Source organism: Arxiozyma heterogenica, assembly GCF_036370985.1.
Source record: "Arxiozyma heterogenica strain weizmannii chromosome Unknown scaffold_5, whole genome shotgun sequence".
Lineage (NCBI taxonomy): Eukaryota > Fungi > Ascomycota > Saccharomycetes > Saccharomycetales > Saccharomycetaceae > Arxiozyma > Arxiozyma heterogenica.
Window position 1 is genome coordinate 1,091,531 of NW_027042658.1, and position 17,953 is coordinate 1,109,483.

The window sequence follows — 17,953 nt, forward strand, 5'->3', positions numbered from 1 at the left end:
ATACCTGATATAAACCTAGTTATAGTATACTAGTCAATTTTCAAGTTTAAAATCCTTATTTTCTTTTATTGTTATTGTATTTTATGCTTGAATTATATGGACAAACGAATATATATAAATAGTTAATAAACTTTACCTCCAACAAGATTAATTTTTTATAAAATCATTTTACTAATGAATTGTGATTTATTAGATTTGATTATTTTATTTTCTTTTGTTGTGCTTTTCAATTCTCATAGAGATTTTCAATTATGTATTGTTTAGAAAAAATAGGTAAAAACCAAAAATGGTAATCCTTTAATTCTTGGATGACTTAATTCCTTATTATAAGACAAATAAAAACTTACTAAATATGTAGTATAGAATGTTAGCTCCATCTTACTGAAATTATTATTTAGATTTCCTTCAATATATCAATAGTAAAGATTAATTACAAGTGGACCTACCTATTTGAGGCAAATAGAAAACTGTGCAATATATAAAAAAGTACAGACGACTAAAAGGAATCTATAAGACATTTGATTGATGTGGGTGTATTTCATATGAGTATGGATCAAATTCAAACAACACCTGATAATGAAGCAGTGGAAGTTGCTCAGATGCATCAAGTGATTGGGTCTGCTAAAAGTTGCATAGAACAAAGTGGAATGGATAATAAAGATGCAGAAGCTACTGACGCAAATCAACAGGTAATAGAAGATAAGTTTCGACCATTTGATATGACAATTAGACGTATAAGTTATCAACTAACAGAAGAGAGAAGAAGGCGTTCAGAAGTAGGACTGGATATATTAGAGGCTTCTAATTCACATAATATTGATCGAAATGTGCCACAGCTATCACAACCATTTATGGTTGAAAAAGTTGATGATGAATTACATAGTAATGTATACACTCCCATTTGTTCTAATACTGTGATGGAAGATACTACTTCAATGATTTTTAATTCTAAACCAAGGAAACAATCAGACTGTATATCTTTTTTAGTCGGAATTTTTGTTGCTGTAGGTGGGTTTTTATTCGGTTATGATACAGGGCTTATTAATAGTCTGACCGAAATGCCTTATGTAAGATCACATCTGGCACCTAATCATTTTGCATTTACTACTACACAATGGTCTGTGTTAGTATCATTTTTATCCTTAGGTACCTTTATTGGAGCTTTATTTACTCCGATTGCGTCAGATAAATTTGGAAGAAAACTAATGATAATTTTTAGTACGGCTATCATATTTTCAATTGGGACATCATTACAAGTTGGTTCTATGTCTTTAGATCTTCTAGTAGCAGGGAGATTTGTATCAGGCTTAGGTATCGGTATCATATCTGCCATTGTCCCTTCATATCAGGCTGAATCAGCCAAAAAGAACTTAAGAGGTGCAATTATTTCCACATATCAATGGGCAATAACATGGGGACTGTTTGCTTCCAGCGCAGTGGCACAGGGTACACATGCAATGAAGTCAGCTGCATCTTATAGAATTCCTATTGGGCTTCAATATGTATGGTCTTTCATTTTGACAATTGGTATGTGTTTCCTTCCTGAGAGTCCTAGATATTATGTAATGAAAGATCGGCTCCATGAAGCTGCAAAATCATTGTCTTTTCTCAGGGGTGTGCCAATAGAAGATTCTGGCCTTTTGGAAGAATTGGTTGAGATTAAAGCCACCTTCGATTATGAAAAGGCTGTGGGGTCATCATCATTTTTAGATTGTTTTATTTCAAGTAAAGAGAGACCAAAGCAAAGTTTAAGAATGTTTACTGGAATTGCAGTTCAGATATTCCAACAATTTTCGGGGATTAACTTTATTTTTTATTTTGGAATCAGTTTTTTAAACAAAGCAGGTATTCACCAAAGTTATATTATATCTTTTATTCTCTATGCAGTCAATGTGGCTTTTAATATACCAGGTTTGTTTTTAGTAGAATATATCGGTAGAAGGAAACTTCTCATAGCTGGTGGGTTTTTTATGGCTTTATCTAATTTTATTATTGCTATTGTAGGTGTGTCAGTAAAGGCATCAGTGGCAGATAAAATTATGATTGCATTTATGTGCACATTTATTGCGTCATATTCAGCCACATGGGGTGGGGTGGTCTGGGTATTATCTGCAGAATTGTATCCCTTAGGTGTAAGAGCCAAATGTTCTGCGATGTGTGCAGCTTCCAACTGGTTGGCTAATTTTGTTTGTGCATTAATTACACCTTATATTATTGACACAGGGGATAATGAAACAGTCACTCTTGGTCCAAAAATATATTTCATATGGGGGTCTTTGAATGCATTAGGGGTCTTAATTGTTTATTTCACTGTATTTGAAACTAGAGGCTTAACTTTAGAACAAATTGATGAACTATATGAGAATGCATCTAATGCATTCGAATCAGATAAATGGAATAAAGAAATAAGAATGAGAAAAGTGAGCTTTTGCAATGTTGATACTGTAAATAATTTTGCAGCAGTTAATAATGCATCGGCACCTCAATGCACTTCTTCGTCTAATAACATAGCATCTGACAGTGTAAACGACACCAATTCACCCTATGTGGATATTAATTATAATCTAGGAAGTATAAACAGAGATCAACTAAATAAGTGTAATAATGATGGGAGAAATAGAGTTCTGACAACAGTAAACTTTGATAATGATATTTATTTGAAACAGTTAGATCCCATTGCTCGACTTTTTACAAAAACACCACCCATATTAACGTCTGATCTCCCAGCACTGGCAAATTTAACACCTAACTCTATCGATAAATCAGGAATTGTGGATCTTGGAAACGGATTGACTTTGAACATGAATAAACGTGGACCCCCTTCTTTATCAAGTGGGTCATTGATTTTGGAGGATGAAGAAAATAGTGGGGAAAATCGTAGTATACATACTAGTAGCCAATATTATAGTGATAGAAGTCATATGGATTTAGTTGGCGAATATGTGTCACAGGTCATTAGAGGTTCTTCACCTTAATAAAGTTCATAGAGTTCTAATTCACTATATTTTACAAAATAGGATGATACAACTAACACTTTTGATGAATTGGTCATACTTTGGATAAATTATGAATAGTTTTCTCAAATAAATAAGCATAACGAAAAACAAGATATCAGGAATTGTAACAAAACAGATTGTAGTGGTAAAAACAGTGATATATTCCAAAATTTTTTTATTGCATCCACTTCAATTTAGTTCAACATTGAGATATTTGATAATGATACTATTCACAGATATTACAAGATTATTGATGATGATATTATGATAAATTTGAATTATTTATAATTTTTGTTTTTTTAATGATAGATTTGATAGATTATGAACATACAATTAACCAAGCATTTTGATTTACAATTATGATGAGTATTATTAATGAAATGAGCATTAAATAGTAAGAAAAATGAAAATATTTATGTACATATATATACATATATATCATGCATTTAAATACTAATATTCTAATACATTTTATGTTACACAATCATGTTTTTTTTTGCCTTATAGAATAATTGTTTCTTGTAAATGTCATTGCACAACTTTTATAGAATGCTATATGATTTTATTCACAAGGCGAATCTGAAAATCCTTTTATTTTGTTATATTATTTCTCTCTCACTTTTTTTTATAATTATGTTCACTTATTAACTCTATAAAGTTAGGGAAAAAAGGTTTCATAGAAAATTTTACAAAATATGCAAAATGTTGCAAATGATTCAGTTTTTGATAACAGCAACCAATAAAAAACAATAAAATACACATCAGATTTTACTATAACATTGACAAAGTGAATTAAGCCAACATTGTATATTTTTTGTTTTTATCTATTTCTGCTCTGTCATTCCTTGAATATACATAATCATTTGCTATTGCATACTAAGGATCAGACGAAATAACGTCAGCATTAGATATTTTGTGTACTTGTTTAGGTATAGATATGTTACAGCTCGAAGAAAAGACGCGTTCACGGGCGGGTAGAACTGAGGTAACTGAAGGATCATCAAGTTATGAACATGTACCACCTCCTTCCAAACTAGCATTTATGAAGTCTGATCCGTCTAATAAAGCGCTATTACTAAAATCAATATTTGAATATATGTATATCAGTGATGATGAAGCAGATAAAAAAAGAACAAAGGAAACTATTACATCTTCAGGTGATTATAAAAGTAGGAAAATAGGTTATTTGGAATATATTTTTTACAAATGTCTTTTAGTATTCCTATTTATTATCTATGGTATTTACAGATATCTTCAATTAAAATACAATTTTTTGAAATTGAAGATATATAATATATATTATAACCCATCAAACACTCCACAGTTAATTAGACAAGATGTGACTCAATTGAGTAAAATTCCAAAACGACTTGCAGCAATATTGGAGATTAAGCCTGTTGGTGATGTTGATGGAGGCATTAATGGTTTATTGAATGATGGAAGTAGACTTGTTTGCTGGACTGTATCTGCAGGCATCAAACATTTGATGTTATATGATTATGATGGACTATTACAAAGAAATGTTCATAAATTTAGAGAGGAAATTTATAATAAATTAGTGAAATATTATGGTCCAACTAATACACCTAATTTTGCTGTTAAGATTCCTCATTCGAATAAAGTTTATTATAATAACACAGATGAATATGATAATATAGATACAAAAGTAGTTATTGAGATTTCTTTACTATCTAATAGGGACGGCCGTGAAACGATTGTAGACTTGACCAAAACAATGGCAGAATTATGTGCAGCAAAGGAATTGAAAATTTCAGATATTACTATGGATTTAGTGGATTCTGAATTGACTCAATTAGTTGGTCATGAACCGGATTTGTTATTGTATTTTGGTCCCAGTTTAGATTTACAAGGTTTTCCACCTTGGCATATCCGTTTAACTGAATTTTATTGGGAACCAGATAATAATGCGGTGACATATTCAATATTCATTAGAGGTTTAAAAAATTATGCAGGGGCCAAAATGAATGTTGGTAAATAAAGAGATTGTTTACTCTCAATTTGTTTTAGTTTTTTATGATCATTATAATATTGCATAGCTAGCATATTAAAGCATAATGTTTTAATGAGGATGTCTTTTATCTACTCTTTGTATTTTTGTTTTCTATTATCTCTTTTCTAATTGTATAGAGGGAATTAATTATATATAATCATTATATTGCATTCTTAATCCAAGTAAGTCTTAGATTGTTCGTTTGTTTCTTACGTATATATTTAAAGTGAATTGATAAAAAAAAAAGTGTGATCCAGACTGGCTGTGGCAATGTTTTTAATTGATTGATCAAGAATAAAGAAACAACCTAAATAGTCATAAAAAAATTGTCCTTTTAAAAATGTCCATAAGAAAAAAAGAAACACTTAAAAGTATTACATATTGGAATAAAGCTTATTTTCTGATTGTATATTAAGTTAAATTTTAAAAAAAATTTTTTATTTTTTTTTTTCACATGGTGTGACATGATTATTATTAATTTTGTTTATTTACTTACTAACCTTTTAATTTCATTTCATAATGGTATGTATATTTATATCCTTTCATGTACTATTTTTAAGGGGAATGAATATGTCTAATGATATTTTCTTTTAAATAGCACGCCTATGTATCACCATAAACCTTCATATTCTTTATGAACCTGTCAGTGTGTCACAGAATGTCACAGAAGCTGTACAATTCCTAGCTATATAAGGCGCTACCAGAATTTACTAATATTTTCTCACGCTAACTGAAGCCAATTTTGTTCCTAATTAGGAAATAGTACAAACAGATGGAAACAAAAATTTGACCGATCTCCTTTTCAGTGGAAAGTTTCCTGAAATTTGTCTAAAAATTGTTGTTGGATTCTTAAATATTTTGGGCAAATAACATAAATATTCACTTTACTTTTGGAATTTATTTTTGTTCCTTTTTTTTTTTTTTTTTTTTTTTTTTTTTTTTTCCATTTTTGATTTCAATTGACTTATTCTCTGCAAATTCTTCACTGTTTTTCGATCTCTTAAAGTTATATTTTTGGAAACTCACCTTTAAAATATGTCTTAAAGCTTGTTTTTCTCTTTGCGCATGCACTTTCTTCTGACATGTTGTTCGTTGTCCCAGTTTAAACAGTAAAAGAGTTCTTTTTAGTTTAAGTTCTCGTCTAAGAATTAATATTTTTGTTGACCGTTGATCTCGCTGGTACACGACTTTTTATTTTGCCAAAGGCAAAAGCAAAACAAATCAAGAATTAAAAGATTAATACAATCATATAGTGAATAAATATAACGCGCAGCAATGGGTTTATTTGCTTCTAAATTATTTAGCAGCTTGTTTGGCAACAGAGAAATGCGTATTCTTATGGTGGGTCTTGATGGTGCCGGTAAGACCACTGTATTGTATAAATTAAAGTTAGGTGAAGTTATTACCACAATCCCAACCATTGGTTTCAATGTCGAAACTGTTCAATATAAGAACATTTCCTTCACTGTCTGGGATGTTGGTGGACAAGACAGAATCAGATCTTTATGGAGACACTACTACAGAAATACTGAGGGTGTTATCTTTGTTGTTGACTCAAACGATAGATCACGTATCGGTGAAGCAAGAGAGGTTATGCAAAGAATGTTAACTGAAGATGAATTAAGAAACGCTGTATGGTTAGTTTTCGCTAACAAACAAGATTTACCAGAAGCTATGTCTGCTGCTGAAATAACTGAAAAGTTAGGCTTACATTCTATTAAAAACCGTCCATGGTTTATTCAAGCCACTTGTGCCACATCTGGTGAAGGTTTATATGAAGGTTTAGAATGGTTAAGTAACAATTTAAAGAACCAATCATAAAAAAATTATATAAGTTTATCTTTCCTTCATTTTTCTAGTTCTATTTTATCTTTCTCTCTGTCTCTTTTCTCTCAAATCAAAAAAAAAAAAAAAACATAAAGTGAACATAAAGCTTTCTGCAAGGCAAAATGAAAGGGATAATAGTGTGGTATTAGTATTATCACATTCAATTTAATGATCATTCCGATGTATATCCGTCATATTTTCTCCTTCTTATCATTATCCCTAGTCATCCCTCCCCCTTTCAAAAAAAGTGAAAAGAAAAAAGTAACATAGTATAGCTGAACATAGATTTTACTCTTTACTTTAATAATCTGTATAATTTATCATGTCAACCTAAAAAAAAAAATAGTAATAGTAATAATAATAAATCGAAGTATAGACTTATTACGTTTATTTTTTGTTTCTTTTTACTTTATTTTCGTCTTTTTTTTCTATCCTCCTTAAAAAGTCATCTAAGAGGCTAACAGATTGATCATCAATTAACAGACTATAGACAATTACCTAATAATATCATTCAGTATATATTGTAAATTTAAGAAGATTAAAATTAAAGTTTATATTTATATATGTATATATGTATATATGGGAAACAATCAAGTTAATGCAAAGAAGCAATTTCAAGGAATTACATGTGTATACAGCATGAATGTTTTACTCTGTGACCTGCTTTTGACAATACGTCGTAGTAATAGTCCACTCAATATTTATAACATAATTACCTTTTATGCATTAATGACAAGTAAATATAGCATCGTAATGGCAGTAGTCATAATTATTCTAGGAAAAATGTAATTCTTTTAGCGGTTAACAAAAACGACTGTTTTATTACATCCGTACATCTTTACATTTTTTTTTTGAATGCTTTTTTGCGTCGGTCTAAATCTTTCATTTTTTTGAAAAGTTGTGCCCGCAATGGAAAAGCGGGCCAAAATTTTTGAAAATTTCTGATATTTCGTTAGATTATTTTGCTATAGTTTTACTATTATTGTTATTCAGTAATAGGACAAACCACTAGAACCTCTAATGTCTATGTTAATCGAAAAAATAATATTATGTACGGTTTTTTTGGTAAGTAACTTTGCTTAACAATGAAATGTCAGTAGTATTTCTTAAGTGGGCCCGACTATTTTAGACTATTTTAGAAACACTTGTTACCTAACTTATAATTTCTTGGAATCCCAAATAAAAACGTACATTGACAAGAATTCGAAATGGTATGTGAACTTATATGAGATACAGGAGAGTTATGCGTGTATGGATAAAAAGAGTTATCGTATTTTATTATGGACATAATTCAATTATTGGCCCAAATGAGGTTGTTTTACCATAATTATATGACTTGTAAATAATTGTCTATACCGTATGTGACTTCTACGCATAAACAGTTAAGCGATCAAGAATATGTGATTACTAACTATCAAAAACATTTTACGTTCCGTTTTTGATGAAAAATATATTCAACTATCTGATATAATATATTATATTACCGGAGTTTGGAATGTTTAATATCTTTACGTTATCATTGATTTTTTATATTTTTTTTTAAACAGGCTGGTGTTAAGACTTATGAATTAAGAACCAAATCTAAGGAAGAATTAGAATCCCAATTAATCGACTTAAAGAAGGAATTAGCCGAATTAAAGGTTCAAAAATTACAAAGACCATCTTTACCAAAGATTAACACTGTCAGAAAGAACATTGCTCGTGTCTTAACTGTTATTAACGAACAACAAAGAGAAGCCGTTAGACAATTATACAAGGGCAAGAAGTACCAACCAAAGGATTTAAGAGCTAAGAAGACCAGAGCTTTAAGAAGAGCTTTAACCAAGTTTGAAGCTTCTAGAATTACTGAAAAGCAAAGAAAGAAGCAAATTGCTTTCCCACAAAGAAAGTACGCTATCAAGGCTTAAGATTAATAGCAATAAAATTAGTGTTTTTTTACAATTTTTTAGTCTTATTGTATAAATCTTTATAGCATACTTTTGTATAGTTTAAATTGAATACTTGATTAATCTACTTTGCTTGTTTTGTTCGCTCTTGTTCTATCTCACTACTAGAAGATCATACAATAATACACATGCTAGTTTTGTGAAATGACGTAGCTTGTACTTTAATAAAAATATATAGATGTATGTAGATACAGATGTAGATAAGGATGCTTTTACAAAAAATAGTTTTTGTTTCATTTTTTTTTTTTCTTTTTAAGAATAATCAAATTCATTATTCAATATTGTTCTGTTCCGTTATTTTAGCTTCTCTCTCTTGCCTCCTCTTTTGCTTAAAAGCAATAATCTTCTGTTTTAATTCCTCATTTGGAATTACTTCTTCGAATCTCAATGGCATTCTATTAAATGGATCGGTAGAATCACTTAATAAATGGGCTCTAATGGTACTTCTATCAATATTTACTTTGGAGGTTGGCAAAGTGACAGGGTCCTTCATTAAAGTATACATTAGTGGATCAATGAACTCGTCAGGAGCATCATCATAATCTAAGTCTTCTTCAATATCAAGCTCTTTCTTCTCTTCAGCTAATTTTGCAAAGTTAAGTAATTTATTACAAAAATCTTCTGAAACCATTCCAGTTCTGTTACCTAAGATATCAGTTGCTCTAAGGAAATATTTTCTGTCAAACGATCTTCCATCTCTTGATACAGCATGAATAAATTCTTCTTGACTAGACAAATTAATATATGTGGTTGCAACAGCTTTTAGTAAGTCTTTTGGATTGAACGAATACTGTTCTGGATTTTCGACTTTTAACTCACCACATTTTGGTCCAACTAGTGACTCTAAATTATAATCAAGCATACAGGCCAACCTGTCAACTAATTCAGGGACTACAAATGCACCAGGGATATCTTTAGTAAAAATAACAAATAATTGCATAGATTTACTAGCAAGACCACAAGAAGATTTGGCTTGTCTTTGGGCAGATACCAATCTAGATTGTAAATCTTGGATATTGTTGGATTCGCTGCCATCATTAGGTGTTTCTTCGCCGTTATTACCGGAATTCTCTTTTAATTTACGATTGATTTTATGAAGTTCAGCCAGACTCGACAATCCTTCATCCAGTAAAAATGTTAAATCATTTAACATACGCGCAACAAACCTTATAAAAAATTCTTTATTATTCTTTGACTGCCAAATTAATTGTTTTTTATATTTAGGAATTCTTCCATAAAGTTCTTCTAAAATAATAGAAATACTGTATCTACTATTAAATTTGTCGTAAAATTGTGATGAAGAACCAGTCTTTTCAACAATAACATAAAAATCTAGCAATGCATATAACAGATGTTTGGACACCAATTCGTTGTCTTCAAAGATAGGCAACATAAACCCTGGAGAGTTATCAGTCAATGGCATACATCCAATACTTAATAATTGGACGATTTTACCTTTTAAATGGGGATTAGATACTAATTCGGGACAACGAAGGACTGTAGTACAAAATTCAATAAAAGAATTTAACCTTTGATTTCTGAACAATGGTGAAGCAGCATATTTTGAAATATACAAAGTATAATTAATAGGCCCTTCTACACAAAATTCTGGGTAGTATTTGAATGGAATTGGTGCATTTTTTCTTAGATAATCTGCATTGTCGACGTTTTCAATACCCACTTGATCTGGGATTAAAGGAAGGTCTAGTGTGGCAAAGGGATATTGATGCTTTGGATCGATCACTCTCATTAGGAATGTTGAAGCTCCACATACAAAGTCAAAGATTTCTAATTGTAAATTTCTGTGTGTGAAAAACGCTTTCATAGCATGTTTTAAACAGTTAGTATATTTTAACGATTTTTCTAATCTTTTGACCTGGGCTTGAACAAAGGCATTGTTGAAAAATATACTTCTTGGAGATGGATCCTTCATAACATCTTTCAATCTAGCAATTTCTTCTTCAAGTCTTTTGATCTGTGGAGTTATTTTTTCATCGTATAATAACGTCCCACCAATACCATAATGAAGATAGGTTAAACTTAAAAAGAAACAATCGGAGATAAAATTTGGTTTAGAATCTTGGTCTGATTTATTTTGATCGTAAAATTCATCAGCTTCTTTAAAATCAGAATTAAGTCTTGTTTCATTCGTAAGATCAATGAAGACACTGACATTGTTAAAATAATTGACATCAATTTTATCTATTTTTTTATATGTAATATCCAGAAATGGTTGTGAAAATCGGATTAGAAGTAAAGAAATGTTAGTCATGAAGGAATTTGTGGCTAACTTATTTTGTTCAGCATGTTCTCCTCTTCTTAAATGATTTTTGTTGACAATCATAGACCAATAACTAATGACATCAGTTCTAGATTCAACAGACCCTCGTATGATCTTGTCCATGATATAGAATAATCTATCTAATACTGCTTTGTGTTCTACTTGAGATGATTCACCAATCATGGAAATATGTTGTTTTGATAAATCTAATGAACTTCCATAATTATTTGAGGCTACATTAAACATTAATGGTGACAAAGTTAAGATAGGGCCTAATGTCGTGATTTTCTCAATTCTATTTGCAGGACAATCAAAATTAGGGAAAAATCCATCAACTTTTGTAAAAATAGCAGCAACTGGCTTAAAATTAACAAAAAGTTCATAAAGTGATAAAACATGATTATAAATTTTTGGTGATGTAAGATCAAATGAGGGTAGATCATTCATTATGTAATCGATAGTAGTTGGGAATACAGAATTTAATAACTCAAGAATTGAATCTTCTATAATGGCTCTATGAACAATTTGCAAAAGAAAATCAGAAAAATTGTCAAATTGATTGATAATATCGATGATGTATTGTTTGAAACTACCTTTTATTGCAAAATCTTGGATTTGGAATGAAACTAACCCGTATCCAATAACTAATCTATCTATTTCCTGAAATAATTCAGTCAGTTCTTTATTATCCTTATTAAACTTTTTTTGTTGTTGGCATCTTTTCATACAATCGTTTAAGTAACTTAATGGTTTTTCCACTTTATCATTTTCCGTTAGTTGTGTCAAAATAATTGAATCAATATCATCTATTGTGAATAACGTTTTTGGATCCTCATTTAACGATATAACTGAAAACCCTGTAGGGATATCATTAGGATCATTAGTAATTTGAAATATTTCTCTAATTTGTTTGTCGGTCATATTTTAGTAAATCTTTCTCAAAAGTTTTTTCGTTTCAATTGGATATAGATTGATATTATTTGGTACAAGTTTTCAAATATATGGAATAAAAAATATACTAAATCCACTATTTATTTTTTCGATTGTGTTTTTGTTTTGCTTATTCTTTTATGAACATAACAAAAAAGCATGTTGTTAGTAAGTCAGTGGTGGTGTTTAGTCTTACAAAAATGGCTGATTTTCTTAATAAGTGGGTTTGTTTTTGAATTTTATTGAGTATGGAAAGTAAAAAAAAACAGTATGTAATTTAAAAAAAGAAAAGAAAAAAAAAAAAGGAAAAAAGGGTAAGGGAAGTGTCACATTAACAACAAACAGAAAGATAGTGACAGTAAATAAATAGTTGAGAATATATATATATACTATGAAAGGACCATTTAAAAAAATAAAAGATTATTACAGACTATTATAGGCACTAGTAGGGCATTGTTGTATAAAACTGATTCATTTAGAAATATAATGGGTTATATAATGTCTTAATAGTTAACAAAAAAAAATGAATCAATCTTTGGTATAGCAACTTGATCCAATATTTTTTCTCTTTTTATGAGGATTTCTTTTTTTCTATTTTTAATGTGATATAAAATAATTGCTATAAGTGACAGTAAACCATGCTATCTATTTTCTCACTTGAAAATATCTAGATTGTGAATGAGTGAATCACTTATATAGTGATATATGAATAACATATACTCATCAAAAGAATAATAAGTTTTTTCCATTTAAAAAATAATAGGTTAAGTATTCGTAAAGTAATTAAAATTTTAACAAGTTAGATGTTTTTTACTTATGTTATTTCCTTGCAAGGATATTATTATAAGAGCCATGTGATCAACCATAAAGCTATGAAGATGTATTTTGATAAAAAATGAATTTAAAGATAATTTGGTTTACACAGTTTTTGTGTTATTTGTTTATGGTTCTTAAAATTATGTTTGGGGGAAAGGAAATTTATTATTTTGTACATTGTTATCTTTTTTAAAGGAGAATGATACCTGCAAATTCAATTGATAGCTACTGTCCATAACTAAACAAAAAAAAAATAGAAGAATTGTGCTCATAACTTGAAGGATAACATTTGTAATGAAAAATTTTAGCAATAAATATATTAATTTATATTAGAACCATAAGAAATAAAGTATTGTAATACTAAATATAAAAAAAACATTTTGCTTTTTATTTTTAAAAATTACAAAAAGTAAAAGAAAAAAACCCATATTAAACAAAATAAAATAATTAAATACAGTAACATAATTTTTTTGTTACTCTAAACATTTTATATTAAAAATACATGCCAATAAGAAAAACATAATTTCAAATAAAGATAAACACAATATCTCGAGCTTCTACAGAAGTGTTTTTATAATAAAATTAAAGAAAGAAAAAACAAAAAAATAAAAATAGTTAAAAGAGTAAAACAATCAAATGAATAATTCGCAAGATTCAAATAAAAATAAATTTATTCCTGGTACAGAACTACTTACACTTAGAGAATTAGTTAGGAAAAATCAAAATCAAAGAAGCATTCCAATACAAAATAAGACTGTAAGTAAAGCAGAAACTCAACTAATGAAATGGAATCCATCTGTATCTGTCCATAATGATGTAGTTTTAGCACTCGAAGGTCATCATCCATATCAAAATTTAGAGAAAGAATCAGAAATTGATGTAGAAGACATAAGTAAAAATTTTATCATACAACAATGGTACAACGAAAACTACGGTTTTTTTTTTGAAGATCTACCAAAAGAAGAACCTAATAATAATAATAATAATAATAATAATAATAATAATAATAATAATAATAATAATAATAATAATAATAATAATAATAATAATAATAATACTATTACTGGTGACAACGGATCTTCATTTCTACTTACACCTATAGAACCACTAGCAAATACCACACCCTTCGGCACATTAAGTTCTTCCAGATATGATACTGACATCGAACAAAATCAAGTAAACAATTTAAAAAGCAATGATAATATTACTACAATAGGAAATAAATACAAAAGACAAGGGTTTGAGACCATCAATTTGAATACATTTTCAATATCCAAATCAAATTCATTATATCATCTATATTATCAACAACCAGTACCCTTAAATTATATTGGTACAATTTATGATTCTCAGAATGGGCCAAATAACACTAGAAGACAATTCTTTGATCAACAACCAGGTGACATACATTGTCAAGAACACAATGGCATATTTCACTCCTGTTTGGTCTGGAGTGGCTGTCAACAAGAATAGTAGAATTTTCAACCTAAAGTATTTGCATCATCTTCCCCTTAAAAAGAAACTTCTGACACTTATAGGTTTTTCAAAACACAAACTCCCGTTGCTAAAACAGTCCCGATCCTCTGTCTCTAGTACCCCTAACACGCAACTATCAACTATAAAGTAACCAAGAGATTCAAGTATTTTTATCAAGTAAGTAAAGTATATAACAAAAGAATAGCACAACAGAAAACATAAAAAAAGAAAAACAAAATTAATAAAAAGCGAACACATTCATTTATTTTATATATCTATACATTATATAACTTAAAACTAATGTATATATGAAACCCTTAAAAGGTTGACACATTTTGTTGTATAAATCATTGATGCATAGAGACATAAAAAAGAAGGAAAGTAATACTAGATCTATCCTAAATGATGCAAATAAATGGGGAAAAAAATATTAACCTTATTATACAGCATCAGTTCGCTTATTTGGATCTAGCTCTAACCTTCCGTCTCTTTCTCTTAAGTCTTCTAACTCTCTTCTTTCTCCACTTAGCTCTCATTTTGACAATGGGATTACTTGGGTTCTTTCTTTATGATAGGAAGAGAACTGCGGAGGGCAAAAAATTAAGGGTACAAGTTTCTTGAAAATGCCAACTTAAATACGAAACATCTTCATCGCTTAAATAATATTATTCTGGTGAATTCTAGCAGAACTACTTTAGGGAATAATGTTTTTTCAAAACCCAAAAGAAAATTTCAAAATTTGTGTTTTTTTTTTTTTATTTTTTGATTTTCAACGCGCAAAGTGACAATATCTAACAGAATTACTGAAAATGGAAAAAATTAGGTGTACCTTTTAGCATTTTATATAGGATTGAAATGATGTCCGGATGTACAGTCATGAAAAATTTAAATAGTTATCCTAAAACTTTCTAGAAAATATCTTAGGGTTTCTTGTTGGATCTTATAAAGTAAAGTAACCTCTGGTATTTACATATGTATATATATATATATATATATATATATGGTTAGAAAAATATAACACCAAATAAAAACAAAAACAACAACGGCCAAGTCGATCTATTTCTGCTCAGCTAATCTCCATCGAAAGTTTTTTCCTCCTGTAGTAATGATTTTTTTAAATGTGAATTAATTTCATCTACCTCAAGCAGTCTTGTAATTTGATTTATCTTAGTTTCTGTTAAAGTAGGAGAAACAGAGAATATCATATTATAGTCTTGCAACTCTCGAAAGTCTAACAAATCATCTTTCAAAATCTGTTGCAAATGTTTTGCTCCCAAGTAAGCTTTTATATTACAATATATTCTATATAGTAAATAAAAGCCAGGAATGTTAGGGACAATTGGAATCAATGCTAATGGTATGGTCAACGGTAATAATATCAAACATTTATAAATTTCCTTTAAATGATATCTAAGACCCCATTTGGATAATTCATTCAATTGCAAAATTAACCTAGACTTCTCAATAATCTTTGTGGGATAATACACCGCTATTGGAATCGCTTCTGGTAGTGGGTTTGCCTTCTTATACTGTCTCGTAGTTACCATTTTTATTATTGGTCTTGCCTTTAATTCACCCGATTTTCCTACTTTTATCCTTTTCATGATATAATGTTCACCAGGGATACTTCTTAAACTCTCTTCTTGCCATGGGATTTGATTCATGTATTGGTTTATAAATGTTACAATCTTAGTATTAATTCTTTTGGGCGATTTCTTCATCTTTTCCCATAACGTACTACATTTTGCTACAACATTTTGTTCTAATTGAATCAGTTTTGATCTCCTATTTATGAAGTGATCTAGATGTTTAAAATAGATGTATGTTTTATTTTTAGTTATAGGTATTGCTATTAATTTAACAGGTTCATTTTTGTATGGTTGCAAGGAATTGAGCTTGTTAGCGGTAGTGGCCAATGGTCGGATTATTGATATTATTGAGTTCTGTAGGTTTTTATGAACATTGAACATTACCTGAAATTTGTTTCAAGGTTGCATTTGGCCAGAACTAAATTATTATATATATATATATATATGTATACACACAGTCGAACTTGCTTGAATGGTGTTAATATGTTCTTGATTTATCCCTTAAAATCTTACCACACGCTATGAAAAACAGAGCATTTGAAAAGCCTTTAATTTTTTTCCTCTTGTGGATTGGAATTTAGAAAGGGTGTCACGACATACACTATCAAAGCATATAGATAAAAAGGTGATATTACAATAATAGTACCAGTAATAGTTAAAAAGAGGAGTATAATTTTCGTTATTCATTCAGTTCAACTGCAACAAGATACTTTTATCTCATATTTACAAAATTAAATGACTTCCAATATAAAGAAATTTAAGTGTCAGAGAACTTTGTTAACTAACATTTTAAATAGCATTAAGTAAGATACACATATATAAATATTTCCCTAAGAATATATCTTTACTTTAATTTTTTAGAACACAAGAAGTAACATATGACCAAAACGCTAGTAAATTTTATCGCAATTATTTTCCTTTCTTAAACCATGAACATAAACTCGAATCATTCCTAACTAATCTGCTTTGATAGATAAAACCATGAAATCTAACTAATCTGCTTTGATAGATAAAACCATGAAATCAAGGTATCAGAATTGGGTAACAACAGATTCTTTTAGTAAATTGCAGATGTGTATTCCATACCAAACCTTGTGTCATTATAGAATATCTTTACCTAAAAAAAGAATTATAAAGAGACATAGCAATTTTTTTTATGATCCTATATTTAAAAACTATTATATTTCAAATTCGTCCTATAATCAGTATTTTGAACACTACAGTTAGAACTTACGCTGCAATTCATTGTCTTTACAGCAAAGTGTTATATCTTTTTGTATGTCATATATATTGTTATAGAATTGAAAATTACACACCAAAAATTATTAAAAGCTACGATCTTTTCTTAGAATTCTTCAACATTAAACGTGTGCTATACTATAATATACTACATTAATCATTGCCAAATATGTTCGTAATACATGCACCCGCACTTCCAGTTGAGCAATTTATACCTTAGACTGAAAGAGACATATTTCTGATCAATATCGCCGTTTCCTTGTATTAAAACATTTTTCTTTTCCAAGATGAACGAAACTTTGAGTGTTCAGCGAATTCGAAGTATAATGAATAAGCATAACAATGTATTATTAAATAGGTCATAAGAATAAGCTGTAGATTTTATCTTCAACAAAAAGAGGAAAAAAAAAAGAAAAGAAAACTCCATTAAAGAAATAAAAAACCGAAAAATAAGAAAATGAGAAGAAAATGAATAATTTCCGATGGAATTTGAGATTTCCCATGTGTTTGCATTAATGTCCTTTTATTAAAGTTAATCAACACTGGATAATTCCCATGCAATTTTTTTTTCTCTTACTTGTTCAATGCTTTATATATTTACTCATATGAATCTCAGTTAAGGTCCTTTTACAATTGAAAGTCAGTCTAATAAGGTTCATATTGTTTTATTACTTATTCCATGACGGTGTTGGTCAATGGTACATTGTTGATAGAAAGAGCATAGGAAAAAGGTCGGTGATGATCTATTTCTAAAATTTGTATTACAACAAAAAGAACTTGAAAAAATATTAGTCAATGTCATTTGTTCATTGTTCGTATTTTGCATATTCCACATAATGTCA

The 17,953-nt window shown here is 29.2% G+C and overlaps 7 protein-coding genes across 7 annotated transcripts; 5 read left to right on the plus strand and 2 right to left on the minus strand.

Moving 5' to 3' along the window:
• Window positions 1-542: 542 nt before the first annotated feature.
• On the plus strand, window positions 543-2,975 carry PWA37_004296 (sugar porter family MFS transporter; the record flags this gene model as incomplete). Its single annotated transcript, XM_064860787.1, has 1 exon — window positions 543-2,975. The coding sequence occupies one exon, from the start codon at window positions 543-545 to the stop codon at window positions 2,973-2,975; it is 2,433 nt and encodes an 810-aa protein (XP_064717804.1).
• A 958-nt stretch (window positions 2,976-3,933) lies between these two features.
• On the plus strand, window positions 3,934-4,995 carry NUS1 (ditrans,polycis-polyprenyl diphosphate synthase; the record flags this gene model as incomplete). The annotated part of the gene is made up of 1 exon (XM_064860788.1): window positions 3,934-4,995. One exon carries the CDS (start codon window positions 3,934-3,936, stop codon window positions 4,993-4,995), a length of 1,062 nt encoding a protein of 353 aa, XP_064717805.1.
• A 1,287-nt stretch (window positions 4,996-6,282) lies between these two features.
• On the plus strand, window positions 6,283-6,828 carry ARF1 (Arf family GTPase ARF1; the record flags this gene model as incomplete). The annotated part of the gene is made up of 1 exon (XM_064860789.1): window positions 6,283-6,828. The coding sequence occupies one exon, from the start codon at window positions 6,283-6,285 to the stop codon at window positions 6,826-6,828; it is 546 nt and encodes a 181-aa protein (XP_064717806.1).
• A 1,529-nt stretch (window positions 6,829-8,357) lies between these two features.
• On the plus strand, window positions 8,358-8,741 carry RPL35A (60S ribosomal protein uL29 RPL35A; the record flags this gene model as incomplete). Its single annotated transcript, XM_064860790.1, has 1 exon — window positions 8,358-8,741. A coding segment is annotated over one exon (384 nt), but the record flags the coding sequence as incomplete, so codon positions are not given.
• A 310-nt stretch (window positions 8,742-9,051) lies between these two features.
• On the minus strand, window positions 9,052-11,982 carry UFD2 (ubiquitin-ubiquitin ligase UFD2; the record flags this gene model as incomplete). Its single annotated transcript, XM_064860791.1, has 1 exon — window positions 9,052-11,982. The coding sequence occupies one exon, from the start codon at window positions 11,980-11,982 to the stop codon at window positions 9,052-9,054; it is 2,931 nt and encodes a 976-aa protein (XP_064717808.1).
• A 1,461-nt stretch (window positions 11,983-13,443) lies between these two features.
• Window positions 13,444-14,280, plus strand: PWA37_004301 (uncharacterized protein; the record flags this gene model as incomplete). Its single annotated transcript, XM_064860792.1, has 1 exon — window positions 13,444-14,280. One exon carries the CDS (start codon window positions 13,444-13,446, stop codon window positions 14,278-14,280), a length of 837 nt encoding a protein of 278 aa, XP_064717809.1.
• A 1,073-nt stretch (window positions 14,281-15,353) lies between these two features.
• MRX19 (Mrx19p) lies at window positions 15,354-16,253 on the minus strand (the record flags this gene model as incomplete). Its single annotated transcript, XM_064860793.1, has 1 exon — window positions 15,354-16,253. One exon carries the CDS (start codon window positions 16,251-16,253, stop codon window positions 15,354-15,356), a length of 900 nt encoding a protein of 299 aa, XP_064717810.1.
• Between the last annotated feature and the right edge of the window lie 1,700 nt (window positions 16,254-17,953).